This window comes from Monodelphis domestica, chromosome 3 (assembly GCF_027887165.1).
Source record: "Monodelphis domestica isolate mMonDom1 chromosome 3, mMonDom1.pri, whole genome shotgun sequence".
NCBI lineage: Eukaryota > Metazoa > Chordata > Mammalia > Didelphimorphia > Didelphidae > Monodelphis > Monodelphis domestica.
Window position 1 is genome coordinate 20,289,915 of NC_077229.1, and position 20,385 is coordinate 20,310,299.

At 52.7% G+C, this 20,385-nt stretch overlaps 1 protein-coding gene across 1 annotated transcript; it reads right to left on the reverse strand.

The window, feature by feature from the left end:
• Positions 1 to 2,238: 2,238 nt before the first annotated feature.
• Positions 2,239 to 20,007, reverse strand: SEC14L2 (SEC14 like lipid binding 2). Its single transcript, XM_056821497.1, has 10 exons — positions 19,929 to 20,007; positions 18,064 to 18,123; positions 17,655 to 17,843; positions 15,183 to 15,278; positions 13,638 to 13,698; positions 11,229 to 11,312; positions 9,403 to 9,509; positions 9,164 to 9,303; positions 7,649 to 7,818; positions 2,239 to 4,019 (listed from the first exon to the last, which is right to left on the reverse strand). The coding sequence occupies exons 1-10, from the start codon at positions 19,938 to 19,940 to the stop codon at positions 3,877 to 3,879; spliced, it is 1,062 nt and encodes a 353-aa protein (XP_056677475.1). The 5' UTR covers positions 19,941 to 20,007; the 3' UTR covers positions 2,239 to 3,876.
• Positions 20,008 to 20,385: the final 378 nt, after the last annotated feature.

The following is a 20,385-nucleotide window of genomic DNA, read 5'->3' on the forward strand; positions in this document are numbered from 1 at the left end:
GTCCTGGCACAGCCGAGCCCCGCCTCCCTCCACGTCCAGCCTTCCTTCTACTGCTCGGTGCTGGAGAAGGGACGTGCCCGAGGTCACAGCGCCCTCCGTTTGGAAGCTAGAACTTAGCCCGAGAGCCTCCGGGGACCCCAGACACCACCCAGGAGACCGATTGCCGCATTTTACAAATGGAGAGACCGAGGCCCAGGGAAGTGAAGTGGATCGATCATTTGCCGGAAGACCAATTTCAAATCCTCTCAGATGCTGTGTGGCCCTGGACAAGTCACTGAGCCTCTGAGCCTGTTTTCCCATATTGTAAAATGGGGGGTGGGGGTGGGGGCTCGAGGACCCCAAAGGACCCTTCAACTGCAAGTCTCTGATGCATGACTTGCTCAAAGCCATAAAGAACAGAGTTCACATTTGAATCCAAGACCTGTGCCTCCTGCCCAGGAACTTCTAAACCTCTCCGAGGACAAGGAGGCTCCGATTTCCGAGCCTTAACTTATCCCTAGAGCCCAGCAGTGTCTGGGCCCTAGTGAGAGCCTAATGCTTGGCTGGTTTTGATTTCCACTGGACTAAACTGTCTCCCGTCTGGGCCCTGGAGAATAGGGAAGTTGGGCCTCTAGAAGAAGAGACAGTTTAGTCTAGAAGGGAGACAGTCCAGTGGAAATCAAAATGACTCGTTGTAAAATGGGAAGGACAGTCTGAGGACCTCCTGTGGGAACTGGGGTCCTCTGGGAGACAGGGGGCAGGCAGAGCTCTGATGGAATTGAGGGACCCACAACCTGGGGAATGAGGAAAGGGACCCCAGGATTTTGAGGCAGGCTTGAAAGCTCTGAGGACTGCCAAGAATTCCAGAAAACCTCAAGCCTTTGGATATGGGACTGAGGGGCTGATTTCCTTCAAGAGGCAACTTCTGGGGGGCTCAGTGGATTGAAAGCCAGGCCTAGAGACAGGAGGTCCTGGGTTCAAATTTGACCTCAGACACTTCCTAGCTGTATTACCCTGGGTAAGTTGCTTAACCCCCATTACCTACCCTTACCACCCATCCGCTTTGGAACCAATACATAGTATCAATTCCTAGACAGAAGGCAAGTGTTAAAAACAAAAAGGAAGAAAGATTATCAGGAACATCATTGTAGTTTATAAGACTGAAGTCATAGAAACTAGGTTACAATCTGACACTGTGCAGCTGTGTGATCTTGGGCAAGTCTTTTCACCCCCACTGTGTAACCTTTCCTGCTCTTCTGCCTTAGAATTAATAAGGAAGGTACGGGCTTAAAAAAATGAGATTGGACTTCTTTCTGCAAGCCGCCTTTCCTTCATGGGACTCCCCCAGTCACTTGGGGTCTGCTGAGATGCCGCGGTATTGCCTGCCCGGTCCATACCCTCTGGGAGCCTCGGCAGCTCCTCCCGGGCACTGATGCCCTTTCCATTTTTCATTCTTTGCATCCCCAGTGCCTGGCACATAGTAGGCCCTTAATGAAAGACTGTCGATTGACCTAAGAAGCCTGGGGGAGGGGAACCCAGATTAGCGCAGTGTTCGTGAGCATTAAGCTCTCACCGTGGACCGGACACTGTGCTGGGTTCTAGGGATGCGGCTCCTTGTTCCCAGAGGGGTTTAAAAGGCTTGGGGCTCCACGGAAAGAGGGGCTCTAGGCAGTGGGGGGTGGAGGAACCTAGGGTGACGGGAGCGGGGTCAAGGATTCTGCAGGCAGGGTCCAGAGACAGGAAAACCCTACCAGGCGGAGGGAGCTTAGGCTGCTGGGGGCGGGGGCGGAAGGACCTGGACAATCCCCTAGGCGTTGGGGACCGAGGGTCTTCCAAGGGCTGCGGGAGGGGAAACTTGGGGGCAACAGTCAGAGGGGTCCCCGAACCCCCAAAATGGAATTCAGAGACAGTCCCTAGAATCACGTGGCATTTCCCTGCTCTACTGCCCCCCGGCTTTCCGCAGAGCCAGCGTGGGCGGCGCTAAACGCTCCCTAAACTACACCAGCCCTGATGTACAGCCAGTCCCACCCGTTCCGGGGGCGGGACTTCCGCTTCCACTTAGAAGCCCAAAGAACCTCACTAAAAATGTTGGGAACACACGCCCACCAATTTGGCCAATGGTGAGAGACCCAGTGCACAAGCGCACTCGCTCATTTGGCGTAGTACCACCGAGACCGAAGGCCGGGACCCCAGCGTTTGGAGCGCTTTGGCGCCCCCTGAGGGAAGCGGTGAGAACAATCAAAAGGCTGGAGAGCCAGAAACGCAGAGATTTCTTTATTCGTCGGTTAATTTTCCTAACAGAGCATTTGTAAACCGGGACACCCTCCCACCCAGGGACACCCCCCCCACCTCTGGGGGCAGCCTGCTTCGAGAGCATCTAGTGCACCCCATACCTGAGCAAGAATCCCTCTACAGCATCCCTGACATGATTATCCTACCTCCACTTGAATAGTTCCAGTGATGGGGAACTCACTATCCATGTCAAGCAGCCCCATTCCCCAGAGAATCACAGAATCAGCAGAGCTGGAAAGGCCCCAGGTTGCCCTCTCTCTAACAAGTGGCCATTGAGCCTCCCTTTGAAAACCTTCCCAGGGATGGGGAGCTCACTACCTACCCAGGACACCCATTCCACGTATTGGGCAGCTCATATTGTTAGAGTTCTTTATTTCCTTAAATCAACTGAGAAAATCGGCCTCCCTACCACGCCCTACCTACTACTCCTAGTTCTGCCCTCTAGGGCCAAGTTCTGGAGGGTGCCAGAACAGCCCGCCCTGGACCCCCTCGGGAAAGACACCCAATAGGTTCCGGTCCCTGTTCCCCCCCTGCCGTAAGCCCTCGGTCAGTCTGGGTGCCCTCTGGGGTACTCCCATCAGCACCTGGGCCCTGACTCCTTTGAAGGGGGGTCCCCCCTCCCTTCTGCTGGGCCGTAAGCACCCAGCGGCCAGCGGGCGCCCCTGCCGATCCCTCTAGCCAAGAGACGACAGGGGAGGCTGGGAGAATCCTGAACGGAGGGAGGCACCCTTGGCTCAAGTCCCGGCTGTGCCACTGGCCCGAGGCTATGGCCTGGCTCTCTGCTTCCTCCTCCTCAAAACGAGGGGGTTGAAGGGGCTCTCGAGAGCCTTCCTTCTCTTTGTGCCAATTGGGGGTTAGAGGGTGGCGCCGAGCACCAACGGCTCGTCGTCCTGGGAGTTTCCGAGGCCCCAGGAGGGCAGGGACGAGGTCTCGTGGGAGCTGTGCATCTCCCTCGGGACCACCCACAGAACGGGCTGGCAGTGCCAGGCAGGGAGCCAAGCCTGGGACATAAGGAGCTCTCAGGAGCGATTACGGCATTCAGGAGAGATTAAGACAAGCTGGCCAAAGGGCCCCTGAGGTGAGGCCGGAGAGCCCAGTGCCCGGCTAGGAGCAGCCCCCCCTTCTGGCCTAAAGTGGGGACGGGCACCCCCAGCCCCAGCCCAGCTGCCCCCCGTCCTCGGCTACCTCTATTCTCTCTCTAGAAAAGTGCCCAGGCTCCCTGCCCAGAGCTGGAGTCCCTGAGGGAGGCTTCGTGCCAGCCAGTTGCCCTCACCAGGCTCTGGCTCCCAGGACGGAAGCTGGGCTTGGCACGAGTCAAAAGATGGGCGGATTCCACCAGTGCCCGGCACCCATGGGACCCCGACTTAAGGTGGAAGGTGGAAAGAGGGAAGGGGGCAGGGTAGGGCCTTCCCTGCCCCCCAGGGCCTCTCTCCACCTCCCAAGGGACACCCTCTCACCCCGGCAGAGCCTGCCATCTTCAGCCTGGGCTGACTGCAGCGCAGCAGTGAGGCAGGGCTGAGCTGGGGACTGAGCTCCAGCCCAGATCCCGGACCCCAAAGCGCAGGCTGGGCGGCCTGGGCTGGGGCCGAGGCCGGGACGGGGCCCTCAGTGCTGGGAAGGCGCCAGGCCCTTCTCTCCCAGCTGCTGCAGCCTCTCCTCCGAGGCCTTGTCTGGAAGCAGCACCTCCACCGTGAAGCTGACCTTCTTGGCATGGATATAACTGTAGGTGTTGTCGAACCTCAGGACATCTGCAAAGGGAGAGACACGGATGTGCTCAGGAGCCACAGAAGCCCCTGGCAGGCAGGCGATTGTCTATGGAGCTCCGGGGCCCGGCGCACAGTAGGCGCTTAATACCAAGACGTGATGATTGGCCGTGGGACCCTGAGCAGGCCAGACTGCTGGGAAGACGGCAAGACAGAGACCAGCCTGAGACCGGCGACAGAAACCATTTCATAAGCACTTCCCAATCTCTAGGGCTTTACTCATCCTGAAACACGCCTGGCAGGCACTTGTCTCCATTTTAGAGATGGAGAAACTGAGGCTAAGAATGAAATGGGGGCTGGAGGGTCCCTCCAAGATGACAGAAGACGATCCACACCTAAGCAGGCTTCCCGGTAAGGATGAGAATCCGTAACCGCTTTTCTCCAGTGGGTTACAGTTTGCAGTGCTTTACACACGCTCTCTGAGTGAGCTCGAGTGTTAAAACAAGGATTTTGAGCACTGTATTCCCGGTAATTGGCTTCCTCTGTGACCTCATGGATCATTATGGTAGTCATTCAGTCATCTGCAGCCAGCTCTGACCCTCCCTGCCCCCAGCTGGGGTTTTCCTGGCAAAGGTACTGGAGAGGTTTGCCATTTCCTTCTCCAGTCCATTTTGCAGATGAGGAAACTGAGGCCAAAGGGACAAGCCCAAGGCCACCCAGCTAGGAAGTGCCTGAGGCCAGATTTGAACTCAGGAGAAGAGTCTTCCTGTCTCCTCATCCCAGCAGACCTGAGCTACTGCAATAGCCTCCCAATCAATTTCTGCCTCATCACTCCCTCTTGGGTCCCATTCTCCACTCAGCTGCCAGAAGTTCAGGTCTGCTCCTGTCACCCTCCTACTCAGCAGATTCCTATCCCTATCCCTCTCTTTGGGTTGAATGGAAACTCCTCTGGGTGGCAGTGCAAGCCTTTGCCAGCCTGGGCCCCACCCTGCCATGCAGGCTAGGAAGGAAGGAAGGAAGGAAGGAAGGAAGGAAGGAAGGAAGGAAGGAAGGAAGGAAGGAAGGAAGGAAGGAAGGAAGGAAGGAAGGAAGAAGGAAAGGAGGGAAGGAGGGAAGGAGGGAAAGAAGGAAGGAGGGAAGGAAGGAAGGAAGGAAGGAAGGAAGGAAGGAAGGAAGGAAGGAAGGAAGGAAGGAAGGAAGGAAGGAAGGAAGGAAGAAAGGAAGGAGGGAAGGAAGGGAGGAAGGGAGGGAGGGAGGGAGGGAGGAAGGAAGGAAGGAAGCTTCGAAGGAAAGAAGGAAGGAAGGAGGAAGGAGGGAGGGAGGGAGGGAAAGAAGGAAGGAAGGAGGGAAGGAGGGAAAGAAGGAAGGGAGGAAGGAAGGAAGGAAGGAAGGAAGGAAGGAAGGAAGGAAGGAAGGAAGGAGGAAGGGAGGGAAAGAAGGAAGGAAGGAAGGAAGGAAGGAAGGAAGGAAGGAAGGAAGGAAGGAAGGAAGGAAGGAAGGAAGGAAGGAAGGAAGGAGGGAGGGAGGGAGGGAGGCAGGCTATTTCCCTTTGGGCTAGTGCCTTCCTTTGAAATGGAACAAGGAAGAAGCTGAACTTATCTCTGGTCAAGATGGCCTGATTACCTTCCTGATTACCTAGAATGATCAGCACTGGGGACTTTCTTTGGAAACTCAAGGTTAAGAGGCTGACCACAGGAAAGAACTCCTCAGAAGTCTGGTTTATGGAAGACTTGAGAACTTCAGCAATGTGAGTCTCAAAGTGGGCTTTAACATGGGAAGATTTTATTTCTTGTTCGGTATTCCCAGGTTACCTGAAATTCGGGAGGGCAGAGGCATATCTGATCACACCTAGGACTAAGAGAGAGAGGATGTGTGTGTGTCTCTGGCTGTCTCTCTCGTCTCTGGCTCCTAGAAATGGCTGGCCAGTAGATCACTTGCCATGAAACAAGGGTGGCCAGGGCCCAGAGGATACAGCATGATCCTGGAGTTCGGAGGTCTCCTCCAGCAGTGGGGAAAGCCAGGAGGATCCCACCCAAGCTAGCTTCCAAACAGAGAGACACTGGCCAAGTCATTTCCCCTCCACGTCCCCGGGGGACTATCCAAGTGCCTGCGTCAGAGTGGAGGAATCCACTAGTACACGTGGAGGGATTTTCCTCGCCCCAGACATCCCTCGGCCAATGAGATCCCGGGTGAGTCCCCGGGCACTTTGTTCTCAGCAGGCGCTCCCAAGCCTGTGTCCAGCCTGGGAAGGGCTAAGGGCCCCCTGGCGGGCCTAGGTTGGGCTTGGCTGGAGGGAGGGAGGAGGAGAAAGCTCTTCCGGCACTCGAGGCCCAGAGAGGGAGCCACAGCTGGTCCTCCCCCGCTTCTCATCGTGCTGCTCTCTCTTCATGTGACCAGAGTTGGGCTGAGCTTATAGCAGTGTTTGGGGTCCAGAGGTTAGCCCAGGACAGGGTATACAGTTGGTGCCTAACAAATGCTGATGGAGAAGGAAGCTGCAAATCCCAAGGCAGGCTAAGGCCAGCAGTCTGTGCCCATCCTAAAGAGTGAGGGGGCTGGACCAAGGAAGGGAACAGAGGCTGCTCTAGCCTATGCTGCTGCCCCTGGGCCTGTAGCTTCCTTCCCTCAGTTTCTCTCCCAGAAAGAATCAGAAGCTTTGCAAGATGACATAGTGGGAAAAGTACCAATCTTGGAGTCACAAAGTCCTGGATTCAAATCCCTCCTCTTGAAACTTACTAGCTGTGTGACCCTGGGCTGGCCTCTCTGGGCCACTGTTTCCACATCTGGAAAATTGGGGTGTTGGACAACTCATTGGCCTTTAGCTTTCAGTGCTCCATGGATGCTAGTTTGATCTAGAACACTTGACTGCTCAAGAACAATTCTTATTCCTGAATCTGGCTCTAGAGAGATGGGCTTTCTCAGGGCTGATAACAAAAGGGACCCAGGACCAGGCACTGGCCTCACTAGAGGCCAGGGGCAGGTGTGGGTGGGAGCAGAACAAGATGGAAGGCTGGAGGTGAAGGTGTACGAGGCCCGTGGAATGGGCCCAGGAGGTCTGAAGAAGCATGACTGGATAGAACTTGGCAGTGGGAGTCTTGAGTCCCCCCCCCTTCTCTGGGCTGCCAAGGAGATGGCCCCAGGGCTCCTCTGTTCTCCCATCATCATCTCCCCTAGGTCCCATCACTCTCCTCCCTGTCACTGCCTCCCTGCCCCCCTCCCTGCGGGCCCAGCCCCAACTCTGTGAGGAGGGAAGGGAAGCCAAGGGACTCAGCCAGCTCCAAAGCTTCAGCTCCTTGAGCCCCTAATTGGGCTCCCGGGGATTCTCGGAGCTCACACGAACATGTGAGCCCCACACCTGGCTGGCCAGCCAATGAGAGGATCAAAAGACCATGGAGAGGTCTGGCCTTGAGTTCTAGCAGCCAGTTCTAGGGCTAGAACCCAGGCGATCTTGGCTTCCAGAAGCAGGAAGGAGGGAAAGGTCTCCTAAACCTTGTGATTTGATATTTATAAAATAAGGAAGTTGGAAAAAGTCATCTCTGTTCCCCAAACACCTCCAGCTCTGACATTCCTTCTTCTAAAGCTCCTCCCAGCCCTGATACTTCCTATTCTCACACTTCTCCCAGCTCTACTATTCTGTCATTCAATGCTAAGTCCAAGAAAGCATATTAAGCACTTACAGATCCCAGGCTCGGTGCAGGTGAGAGTCCCATCCTCAGGGACCAGGTGGGCATTGTACCTCTGAGTGGGAACGACCTCGGTCATCTCTCCAGCTCTCTGCCGCTCACCAGTCTTTGTCTTCAGGAAGACCCCAAAGCCCACATCTGCCCCATCTGACATGAACTGCCACCTACGGGCAGGCACAGACCCCAGTCACCGGAGTCCCTCCCCGTTTAGGGGCCTTTCCTGGGGCCAATACCCTCCATTTGGTTCAAGAGACTCAAATCTGGGGCCCGAGCTAATCAGATGACATTTAATAGCGATAAATGTAAAGTCCTGCACTTGGGTTCAAAGTGTCAATTGCACTAGTGAAAAACGGAGGACTTATACCTAGCTAGACAACAATTTGATGGAAAGAGTTTGGGAGATTTTTTTGGACCTCAAATTCAAGAATAAGCTGTGAGACAAAGTCATCAAAAAAGTTAACACTTTCTTGAGTTGCACTAAGGGGCTATTTTCTAGACTTCTCTTGCCCCAACCCCCAAATAATCATTTATTTATTTTTGTATGAGGCATTATAGCTAGAGGGCTGACCTTGCAGCCTGGAAGCCTTAGGTTCGAGTCCTGCCTCTGACATAAGCCAACCGTGGGAGCTAAAATTATTAAAAGGTCCCAGAAGCCCTGGCCCACCTGGGTAGAGTTCCTCCCAAGAACATCTCTCCACCAATGAGAGCACAGCTCTAGCCACTGTCCTCAATTGGCATATATTTTATATCCAGTTATATGTTTCCATGTTCCCCCAATAAAATCTTTGAAGCAGAGAATGTTGTATTTTTAGAATTTTTGTATCTCTGGCACCTAGCACCTTACCTAGCATACAGTAGGTGTCTGATTAATGCTTACAGATTGATTGATACATCCAGGGCACAGAAGGTCTGTGTTCCACAGTTCATGGTCTAGGAAGGACATTGATGGAGAGCAACCAGAATGGGGAAGAACTCTGAGATCATGCCAAAAGAGGATGGGCTGAGGGCACTGGGGAGGCTAGTCAGAGAAGAAAAAGCCCATCACATAGGGCATGATGAATCAATAAGCATTAATTAAGCACCTGCTGTGTGCTGGTGCCTATCGTCAAGTGTTTGAAGAGCGACTATGTGGAAAAGTCTAATGGCTTAAGCCTTGGCACAGCACCCAGTACATAGTAAATACTTAATAAGTGTTTGTTGCCTCTCTGCCTGTCTCCCTGCCTGCCTGCCTGCCTGGATTTGGTCTACAAGGAGCAGAAACTGCAGAAAGACAGGTATGGGCTTGACAGAAGGAAGAATTATCCTATCCAAAAGGAGTGTCCTGGGAGGTAGTGAGCTCCCTGTCACTGAAGGTCTTCAAGCTGAGGCCTGTCAGGGTTAGACTAAAGGATGGAGGAGCTTCTCTGACAAAGTCGACTCCTATCCTTCTCCCTGCTTGGCTCCTGCTGATTCTGAAGGGCTTCAGAGGGGAGGTGGGTAGAGCACCTGGAGGGCTTGGCCCACCCTTACCTGAGGACACAACTGGGGAAGAGGATCTCGTATTCCACCTGATGGGAGGAGCCCCTGTTGATCTGGACCGTGTGCTCATACTGCTGATTCACCTGATCCCGGATGTAATACTTCTTGGGGATTTCGCCCCCGTAGTTAATCTGCAGGGAGCCCAGGGGGTGAGTGGGTGTGGGAGGGGGAGGAGAAGCCCTGCCCCACTTCTAACCCTCCCCTCCCTCTGGCCCCTCGAGGCCCCCTACCTTGGATTTGCACTTGGGGTTCCCATCGGGATCTGTCATGGTGCCCCCATAATCCATGGGCAGCTGGTCAGGGCTGATATGCTTCAGTAAAACTTCCTTCCAATTCGCTGTTGGAAAAAGGAGGTGGTTGGAGCACCACGGGGCAGAGGTGCCGTTATTTCCCAGGAATCCTAGCTTCATTTATCTCCCCCATTCAGTTGGGAGCTGGCTTTTCCCTGTTAGCAAACATTTCTTGAGTAACTGCCCCCATCCCCAGAAACTGACCCAAAGATGAACTGGGAAGAGGAGGAGGACGAGGAAGAGGAGGAGGAGGAGGAAGAGGGCAGTTAATCAAAGCCAAGACCCCTAAGGGAAGATTCACCACAGCCTCATTGGCCTCACAGCATCTTGGACTACAAGAAATCACAGAACCTCAGAGACAGCTTCAAAGCTCTGGTCTTTTGGCTCAACTCCCTGCTAGATTCAGGGTTCCTCTTTAGGCTTATTCCCAATAGGTGGCCCTTGCTCAGGTGGTACAGTAGAGAGGCGGCTGCTCAGGGAGGCCTGAGTTCAAATCCTGCCTCAGACACTCATTTACTCCATGACCCTGGATGATCCATCTCACTTCTGTCTGTCTCAGTTTCCCCATTTACAAAATGGGGATCACAACAACACCCAACTCATATAACTGTAAGGATTAAATGCTATCATATATGTAAAGTGCTTTGCAGACCTTACAGTGTCAAATAATTGTTCAATATTTTTAATGCTATTATTCATCCACATTTGGAGAGTCTCTTTTCTCTGGATTGTGTCCCTCCTTCACTCAGCTTCCTCCTAACTCCGAGGTGGCCTGGGCTATCCGAGGCTCTATCAAACACCTATACTCAGGAGAGCTCCTTCTGATCTTGGAAAGCTTTGAATCGAGACCTGAAAATGGACCGTCTGTCTATTCCCTAAAGCCCTTCGTGGTCACCAGCAGAGACTACTCTACTCAGCCTTGGTAAAAGGAGAATCCATGGGGATGGGAGAGCTAAGAGGCCTGAGCTTGACTTTGACCTCCTCCACTGACCAGCTAGGTGAACTTCCCTGACTTTCAATGTCCTTTTTCTTCCCTCATAGGTACCCCTAGAAGGGATACCAGAGGCTAGATAATATAGACTCTTCATTGTACAGAGGAGAAACCTAAGGTCCAGGGTGATAGTGACTTGCCCAAGGTCACACAGGTAATACGCATGAAAGACAAGATTTGAACCCAGATTCTTAAACCCTGGAACCAGTACTCTTTTGTCTTTGCATTGAAGGCCCCTGAATCCCTCATTTTTTAGAAGGGGAAATGGATGTCAAGACTTGTCCAAGATCAAAGGGGAACCAAACCAGCTCTATTTCTACTGTATTGTATAACCCTGTCCTTTATCTGCTTGTCTCTGCATGTTCTCCCCATCTACTCCTAGCAGAATGTAAGCTCCCTGAGAGCAGAGACTGTTTTTATTTTCTCTTTGTATCATACCCAGGCAGAAGGGCAGATGTGGAGATGTTTTATAAATGCTGCTCAGATTGAATGATTGAATCGCTGTCCAGAATGGCAAGAGAAGTTTAGAGAAAAAGGACAGAGAGACTCAGAACACCTGCTCACCTCACCCTGGTAGGAGGACCATTTCAAGAGAGAAAAGTTTTCTGCCATAATCTCTTCCTGAGCAAGGTCAGTCGTTAGACATTCCAGGAAACCCAGAAAGAACCAAAGGTTTCCAAGTCCATTTCCTGAAGCCAACTCAATCCTTGCCAGTTCCTAGCTCTGTGCCCTTCAAGGACAGGAGAGGACATGAATTGATGCAGGGGCTACTCACCACCCAGAACCATGATCTTCTTCCTTGTGTCCTCGCTCAGGAAGGGTTTGATGAGGTTGTAGGCCACAGGGAATAGTTTGGGAGCTAGAACAGAGAGGCACAGGGAGAAACCATGAGGCAGCCAGGTCAGAACTTAGCACACATCACTAGCCTTTCAGCACACCTGCCTACCTCCTTCACCCCCTTTCCAATTTCATGATTGTACCCTGAATCCAAGCAGAAAGCCTTGGTTTCCCCGGGGCCTCGCTGAGGCCCCAGATTCCTCCAGTTCTCCTCTCTCATCCTTGAAGGCCCACGGTCAATAAGGCCACCTCCAGAGCCTTCTCCAGCTCCCCACAGTATCTCCCCTGGCACCTTGTTCTCTCAAGCAGTGACTGGGAGCAGCAACTATCGCCCTCCCAGCCTGGAAGGCCACAGGTACAACGTCCACCAAACCATTAAATTAAACATTTACTTCACTCTACTTTATCTGGAGGCTAACAAACAACCACAAAGAAGATCCCCCCTCCCCACACCCCAATTTCTTCATCTGCCAAAAATTAAGGAAGTTGAACTAGATGACCTTAAAGCCCCATCCACGCTCTAGATCTATGAGCCTAAGAAATAAGGCACAGTTCCTGCCGTCTATAAAAATAGCTGACCAATCTCATATGACTCCCCTGCATACTCTCTATATTCCAGCCATACCAGCCCACTAATTGTGGTTCTCCATACACAATGTTCCACCTTCCACCTCCACACTTTTGCACAAGCTGTTCCCTCTTTCCCCTCCATTCACTTCCTTCTCATATCCACCCCATGGAAACTCTAGGACTCATCGAGAATCCACGCAAGTGCCACCTCCTACCAAAAAACCTTTCCTGCCCCTTCTCTAGTACTATTAATAAAGGCCATTCAGATTGAATAGCTGACTCACTGGCAGGAGTAGGAGGAGAGGTAAGAGGTTTGGACAGAGGAGTTCAGAGTCTTGCTCATCTCACTCTGACAGGAGGACCAATTCATGATAGAAAAGTATTCTAGGGGCCAACTAGGTAGCACAGTGGATAGAACACCAGGCCCAGAGTTGGATAGACCTCAGTTCAAATTTAGCTTCAGACAGTGCCTAGCTGTATGACTCTAGGCAAGTCACTTAACCCTCATTGCCTAGCCTTTGCTATTCTTGTCTTGGAATTGATACTAAGACAGAAGGTAAGGGGAAGGAAAGAAAGAGAGAAAGAGAGGGAATGGAGGAAGGGAGAGAGAAATAAAGAAAAAAGAGGAAGAGGAAGAAAGAAAGAAAGAAAGAAAGAAAGAAAGAAAGAAAGAAAGAAAGAAAGAAAGAAAGAAAGAAAGAAAGAAAGAAAGAAAGAAAGAAAGAAAGAAAGAAAGAAAGAAAGAAAGAAAGAAAGAAAGAAAGAAAGAAAGAAAGAAAGAAAGAAAGAAAGGAAGGAAGGAAGGAAGGGAGGGAGGGAGGGAGGGAGGGAGGGAGGGAGGGAGGGAGGGAGGGAGGGAGGGAGGGAGGGAGGAAGGAAGAAGGAAAGGAAGGAAGAAGGAAAGAAAGAAAGGAAGAAAGAAAGAAAGAAGGAAAGGAAGGAAGAAGGAAAGAAAGAAAGGAAGAAAGGAAGAAAGAAAGAAAGAAAGGAAGAAAGAAAAGAAAGAAAGAAAGAAAGAAAGAAAGAAAGAAAGAAAGAAAGAAAGAAAGAAAGAAAGAAAGAAAGAAAGAAAGAAAGAAAGAAAGAAAGAAAGAAAGAAAGAAAGAAAGAAAGAAAGAAAGAAAGAAAGAAAGAAAGAAAGAGAAAAAGAGAGAGAAGAGGGGGGAGAGAGTGAGAAAGAGGAAGGGAAGAGGGGATGAAGGAAAAAACAAAGAAGGTCACACTGCTAGGAAGTATCTAAGATTTGAAGCCAAGACCTGCCATCTCCAGCTCTGGAGATCTGACCACTAAGCCACCTGGCTGCCCCTTCTATCCCCCCATGTGGAGAGGTCTACAGAAATCGGCTTCTTAAAGGCAGCGCTGCTGTCATTCGTCTCCATCCCCAGCACCTAATATGGTCCTTTAAGCTTTATGAAGTACATTGGAACTTCCACATAACTGAGCCTCACACGCACTCTATCAGCTGAACCCTGTAAGGTGGCATCGAAGGACAAAGTACACAAATGGCCCTCCTTTTGCAGAGTTAAAGCACAAGGGAAGGCGATTTGCCGATAGTTGCGCAGCTCTTATGAGGCAGAAGTGGGATTTGAACTCGGGTCTTTCTCACACTGAAGTGTTTACACTGACTCGGTTCTCCTCCCTCCACGCCCGGCACAGTGCGCTGTAAGAACTCTGAAGGTTCTTGATCAACATTTGCTCAATGACTAGCTGATGCCGTCAGCGCTGGGGCAGGAGGCTGAGGAGCCCTCAGCGGCCACCCTCACGGCCCCTCACTTACCTTTGATGACAAAGAGGCGTCCGAGGGTCTCTGGGTAATTCTCCTCAAACATGCAAAGGAACTGAGGCCGGTGGGATGGGGTAGAATGAAGAGATCGGTTACATTCTTCGCCCTTTCCTCTCCCCAGTCAGGGCTGTCCCCAGCCCCACTGCCAGCCCCGCCGAGCGTCTTCCTGACTGGCAGGGTGCCCTGACCCCCGTGTGCCTCCCTCCCCAACCTGGACAGCCCAGGCCAAGGCTGGCCATCACCAACTAAAGAAAAGAAGGTGAAACAATTCTGGGCTCGGTATGGCGGCACTGTGGAATGCTCCGGCGATCTTTGCCCGGTGGGCCAGGCTGGGCCTCTGACCATCCCCTTTCTTTTCTTTTTGTCCCCCCCTAAAACCCTTCCCTGCTGCCTTAGAATCAATACAAGTATCAAAGACAGAAGAGCAGGAAGGACTAGGAAATTAGTTAAGTGACTTGTCCAGGGTCACACAGCTCGGTCGTGTCTGAAGCCAGATTTGACCCCGGAACCTCCCATCTCCAAGCCTGGCTCTACCCAGAGTCACCTAGCTGCCCTCCCCATCTCCTTTCGACCACAGATAATGATTGTAAAGAACAGTAAGCCACGTTTCTGCATCCGGGCATCATAGACCTAGAGCTCAAAAAGAACGTTGATCTAACTGCTCCATTTTACAGATGGGAAAACTGAGTCCCAAGGAAGCTAAGTGTCTTGCCCAGGATCATTAGGTCATAGACCTTAAAGGGTCCCATCTAGGCCCAACAAGAATCCCCTACATTGCATCCCCAATGAGTGGCTCTAGAGCCCCCACCTGAAGCCCCTCACGGGGGAGCTCACGAGAGGCAGCTCGGATAGAGCTCTGGGCCTGGAGTCGGGAAGACTCGAGTTCAAGTCCAGTCTGAGACACTTATTAGCTGTGTGACTCTAGCTCTGCCTGCCTCAGTTTCCTCCACCATAACAACAGAGATCTTAACAGCACCGACCTCTCAGGGCGGTTGTGAAGATCAAATGGGATATTTGTCAAGCGCTTAGCACAGGGCTTGGCACTTAGTAGGAGCTTAATAAATGCTCCTTCCCTTCCCCACTATGTCTGAGGTGGCCTATAAGCATCTTGCACAAAATACCAGGAGGCTTCCCTAACCATCTAGTGGCCACGAGGGCTCGGGGGAAGGCCGCGCCATCCCTCGCTCGGTGCCTCTCCTCCCCATCTCTAGGCTCCTTTTCTGCTTCCAAGTGGGAGTCTTCCTGGGCCAGGCATCATGCCTGCAGCCCCAGAGGCATCTGGGCCTGAGCCAGCCCAGCATCCATCATTCCCTGGGACTCGAACCCATGACTCATGACTCCCCGTGGCAGACAAGGGAAGAGTAATCTGTCAGTCCTGCTAGTCCATTGCATGGATGAGGACACCCCAGGCAGTGTGATCCCTAAAAGGCCCCCCCCCGCTCTGGGGGTTCCCAGGTTCCCAGCCAGTCTTGGCCCAGGCGCCCCTGGGTGATCCTGGGCCCTCCGCTAAGCTCCTCCCCTCCGGCCCCACTACCTTACCTCCCCGTAGAGCTCCACGGCAGGCTTCCAGAGATGCTTGAGGCCCAGCCCCTCGCAGTCATAGACCATGGTGAGGGTCTCTATCTTCTTACCCAACTGCAGGAGACATCAAAGTTGCTGCCTAGGAAGCTGCTCGATGCAATACCACTCTCCTCTCCTTCCCCTGCTTTCTCTGGGCTGTGGCATAGGGCCGGGAGGGGGTTTAGAACAGGAAAAAACAGGGCAGGAGGGAGCCTAGAACAGGGGATGTCGGGGCTGAGAGGGGCTTAGAACAGGAGGAGTCAGGGCTGGGAGGGAGCTTAGAACAAGGAATGTCAGGGCTGGGAGGGAGCTTAGAACAGGGGACATCAGGGCTGAGAGGGGCTTAGAACAAGGAATGTTAGGGCTGAGAGGAGCTTAGAACAGGGGGAGTCAGGGCTGGGAGGGAGCTTAGAACAAGGAATGTTAGGGCTGAGAGGAGCTTAGAACAGGGGGAGTCAGGGCTGGGAGGGAGCTTAGAACAGGGAATGTCAGAGCTGGGAGGGAGCTTAGAACAGGGGATGTTGGGGCTAAGAGGGGCTTAGAACAAGGAATGTTAGGGCTGAGAGGAGCTTAGAACAGGAGGAGTCAGGGCTGGGAGGGAGCTTAGAACAAGGAATGTCAGGGCTGGGAGGGAGCTTAGAACAAGGAATGTCAGGGCTGGGAGGGAGCTTAGAACAAGGAATGTCAGGGCTGGGAGGGAGCTTAGAACAAGGAATGTCAGGGCTGGGAGGGAGCTTAGAACAAGGAATGTCAGGGCTGGGAGGGAGCTTAGAACAGGGGACATCAGGGCTGAGAGGGAGCTTAGAACAAGGAATGTTAGGGCTGAGAGGAGCTTAGAACAGGGGGAGTCAGGGCTGGGAGGGAGCTTAGAACAGGGAATGTCAGAGCTGGGAGGGAGCTTAGAACAGGGGACATCAGGGCTGAGAGGGGCTTAGAACAGGGGATGTCAGGGCTGGGAGGGAGCTTAGAACAGGGGACATCAGGGCTGAGAGGGGCTTAGAACAAGGAATGTTAGGGCTGAGAGGAGCTTAGAACAGGGGGAGTCAGGGCTGGGAGGGAGCTTAGAACAGGGAATGTCAGAGCTGGGAGGGAGCTTAGAACAGGGGACATCAGGGCTGAGAGGGGCTTAGAACAGGGGATGTCAGGGCTGGGATGGAGCTTAGAACAGGGGACATCAGGGCTGAGAGGGGCTTAGAACAAGGAATGTTAGGGCTGAGAGGAGCTTAGAACAGGGGGAGTCAGGGCTGGGAGGGAGCTTAGAACAGGGAATGTCAGAGCTGGGAGGGAGCTTAGAACAGGGGACATCAGGGCTGAGAGGGGCTTAGAACAGGGGATGTCAGGGCTGGGAGGGAGCTTAGAACAGGGGACATCAGGGCTGAGAGGGGCTTAGAACAAGGAATGTTAGGGCTGAGAGGAGCTTAGAACAGGGGGAGTCAGGGCTGGGAGGGAGCTTAGAACAGGGAATGTCAGAGCTGGGAGGGAGCTTAGAACAGGGGACATCAGGGCTGAGAGGGGCTTAGAACAGGGGATGTCAGGGCTGGGAGGGAGCTTAGAACAGGGGACATCAGGGCTGAGAGGGGCTTAGAACAGGGGATGTCAGGGCTGGGAGGGAGCTTAGAACAGGGGACATCAGGGCTGAGAGGGGCTTAGAACAGGGGATGTCAGGGCTGGGAGGGAGCTTAGAACAGAAAAAATCAGGGCTGGAAGTTATCTTAGAACAAAGAACACACAGCATCTGAGCTAAAAGACACCTTAGAACACAAAGCAAAGAACATCAGGGCTGGGAGGGCCCTTCGAAATCATTTAGTCTGACCTCCTCACTCCTCCTAAAGAGAAGAGGCAATCTGCCAAGCTCCTGAGAGTCGGGAGTAGAATCCCAACCTCCTGACTCCCAGCACACAGATCCCCAAACCTCCGCCTGACATTTAGGACCCTCCACAGTGTGGCCCCTTCTTCCCTCGCTGGTCTTCTCGCACTTTCCGCCCCACCACGAACCCTAAGATCCAGCTATTCCTCCTCGCCATTCCTCGAACGTGGCCCTCCATCTCCCCACTCGGGGCCTGAGCCCTGGCTGTGCCCCCAGCCTGAACCGTTCTGCCCCTTCGTGTCCGGGTTGTAGTTTGCCAGGCTTCCTTCAGGACTCAGCGTAAAGCTCCCCTCTGGAGTCGGTCTTTCCTGCTCCCCAGCTGCTGTCTCCTGACGATCTCCTCCCCCTATTCTGTCGGGGTCTTCTTTTTCTCGCAGCACCCTTTCTCCCCCATTAGATGAGGGCACGAGCTCTTTGCTCAGAGCACTGAGCAAAGCCTCTCTCACAGCCCTGGCTCCTTCCTCTTCTCCTCATCCAATGGGGCTGCAGAGGGGCAGATGCTTGGCTTTTCCTATGGGCGGGCCCTATCTCAGGGGAGCTAGGGAGCGTGATCGCCTGGGTCCCATCCCCGCCACCCGCCTCACCTTTTCTGACTGCTGAGCGCACATCAGCCGGATCATCTCGCAGTCCCTCATCTTGGTCCTGAGCAGATCCTGCTTGGAGGCGGACAGCAGCAGCCCCTTGACGTCCAGCGGCCCGATCACATCGTACCACACAGGACAGCCGTTGAGGTCAAAGCCGCACATCCCACCAGCCAGGTACTGCTGGATCACCTGGGTGGAGATGGGGGCGGCGTCAGGAGGGAAGGAGGGCACAGGGACTCGGAGCTCTACCAGCCCTGCCCTCAGGGAGCCCACAGGGAACCTGGGTACATCCCGGACGCTAAAGGGCTTGGTTTTGGGGGTTGGCAGGCCTGGAGCTGGGCAGGGATTGGGGGCTGGTGGGAATGGGGGGGGGGGGAGATGGGGACAGATGTCGCTCGATCCTCCTCACCTCCGGGGGCTGCCAGCTCACGATATTTTCAAGATCTTTTTGTTTCCGGAACTCCACATGCTTTGAAAACACACAAAGAAAGAAACCTGCTCGGGAAGCCTTCCTAACACGAGGACCAAGATGACGCCTAATGCAGTTGAGCACGATGACGACAACTCAACTAGAAGTCACAGGAACTGGATACGAATCCTTACTCCGACATATCCTGGCTGCATGACTTTAGCTCAGGTCCTCCCCCTCTTTGAGCTCCAGGTTCCCCTTATTTCACCCTCTGTCACAGGGAGGTTTTCCTTACCTAAAAATGGGAGAGTTTACTATCAACCTTATTACTCCTGCCCTCTCCCACAAGAGCAATGTCTAAGGATCCTGAAAATGTCCAATCTCCGGGAATCTTCTCATCAACGATCATAACAATATTAATGTGATTGACCAACGGGGGGCCCTCCTGCTCTACAGACTATGATGTCCAGGGGCATTTTTATGATCATTTTGAATGGGATTCCCCCATAGCGATAAAGAAGTGCTATTTGTTTTTTGTGGATTTCTTTTGTAACCAACTATTTTATAGAAGCTATTCTATCAAGCTATTTCTTTGCTGATTCTCGGGGGTTTTCTAAGTAAATTGAGACTGCTGGTGGTACAAGGACAGAGCTCTGGGCCTGAAATCAGGAAGACCAGAGTTCAAATGTAGCTCAAACACTTGATCTCTGTTTGCCTCAGTTTCCTCATCCATAAAACGGGAATCACAAAAGCGCTTACGTCCCAGGGTTGTTGCGGATCAAACGAGACAATATTTGTAAAGTGCTTAGTACCCTGCCTGGCCCAGAGTGGTGCGTAATAAAAGGTTTGTTCCTTCCCCATAATGTCATCAGCAAATGAAGATAATTGAGCCCTCTGTTTTCAATATTCAGGCATGGTCAAGAGAGCTAGAGAGGCGCCCAAAGTGCCCAGGAAGCCTTCCTGAGAGGATAGAGGAGAAAGTCTAGATGGGCAGCAATCTACAGCACTGGAAATGGACTATCGCCACCAATAATAATAATTCCATAATGGCTCTGATTGCTATAGAATCTTTTTTAAACCTTTACTTTCCATCTTAGAATCAATACTGAGTACTGGTTCTAAGGCAGAAGAGTGGAAAGGGCTGGGCAATGGGGGTCAAGTGACTTTCCCAGGGTCACCCAGCTGGGAAGTGTCTGAGGCCAGATTAGAACCCATCCCATCTCTGGTATAGAGTTCTAATGTATGCCTCCTCCTCCAATGCCTCATTGCAGTCTGGACTTTCCAATGTAAGGTCAAGAAGGCACAAGATCTGGCGATCTCCAGTCTGAAGAGCAAGTGTGTCACTTTGGATAAGAGCACTTAGTCAGGAAGACCTGGGTTCAAATCCCCCCTATCCTCCAACCCTGGATAGTTCCAGGCCTCAGGTTCCCATCTGTAAAATGGGGATTATAACCCCAGTACTCCCTACCTCCCAGAGTTGTCATGAGGAATGGATTTTGTGACCCTAGATAAATAAAAGTTGTTTTTATTTTTATTGTGACCACCCACATAGAAAGGATTCAAGTGGAGGCCCAGGGGGAGAGCCTGGGTGAGCTTTCTGAGGCCCAGCCTAGCCAAGGAAGCTTCATTGCCAGGTAGAGCATGCAGGATGCTCCCTTTGGGAGATGGGGTCATCCGGGTCTGGGCTGCTGGAGGCGGTGAGGACGCACTCCAGCACCACCACCAATGCTGGGAGGGCATAGGTTGGCCCGGAAACCCTGCGTGCTTAACAAAATGATTTCACCAGAACAAACCCTCTGGGGATGGATGGGGTGAGGAGAAGCTGGACAAGAGGAGAAAAGGGGAAGGCCTGGGGGCCGGCTCACCTTTCTCAGCATGGCCTCCGACTTCTGCAGGTCAAAGCTTCGAGCTACGACAAGAAGACAGTCCTGGTCATGGCAGGATCACTGAACTGAGCTCTTTCTTTCCACCTCCTACACCCACCCACCTTCCGCCAGCAGCCCAGCCATCCCGGATCATTCATCTCCCCAGGCCTTAGCAGGGAAAGCACTCACTGGGCCCTGGGTTCAAGGGTTCCTAAGGCTCCTTCCTTTGAAGTGGTCTTAGGGTTGGATGAGGAGGACATATTTGGGAAAGTTGGACTCAGTTTTCCCCACTGTCAAAAAGAGGGAAGTGACTTGCCCAAGGTAGAAACAGTCGTGATAATAAAAAGAATGGGGGGAAAGGGTAGCTAGGTGGCCCAGTGGATAGAGAGCCAGGTCTAGAGACTCCTAGGAGGTCCTGAGTTCAAATTTGACCTCAGATAAGATAGAAGGTAGGGTT

Coding starts and splice junctions, on each gene's coding strand:
- SEC14L2 (XM_056821497.1), bottom strand. Junction 17,844..18,063: donor TGAGCTGGCAGCCCCCGGAG/GTGAGGAGGATC, acceptor ATCTCCACCCAG/GTGATCCAGCAGTACCTGGC. Junction 9,510..11,228: donor GAAGATCATGGTTCTGGGTG/GTGAGTAGCCCC, acceptor TTTTTCCAACAG/CGAATTGGAAGGAAGTTTTA.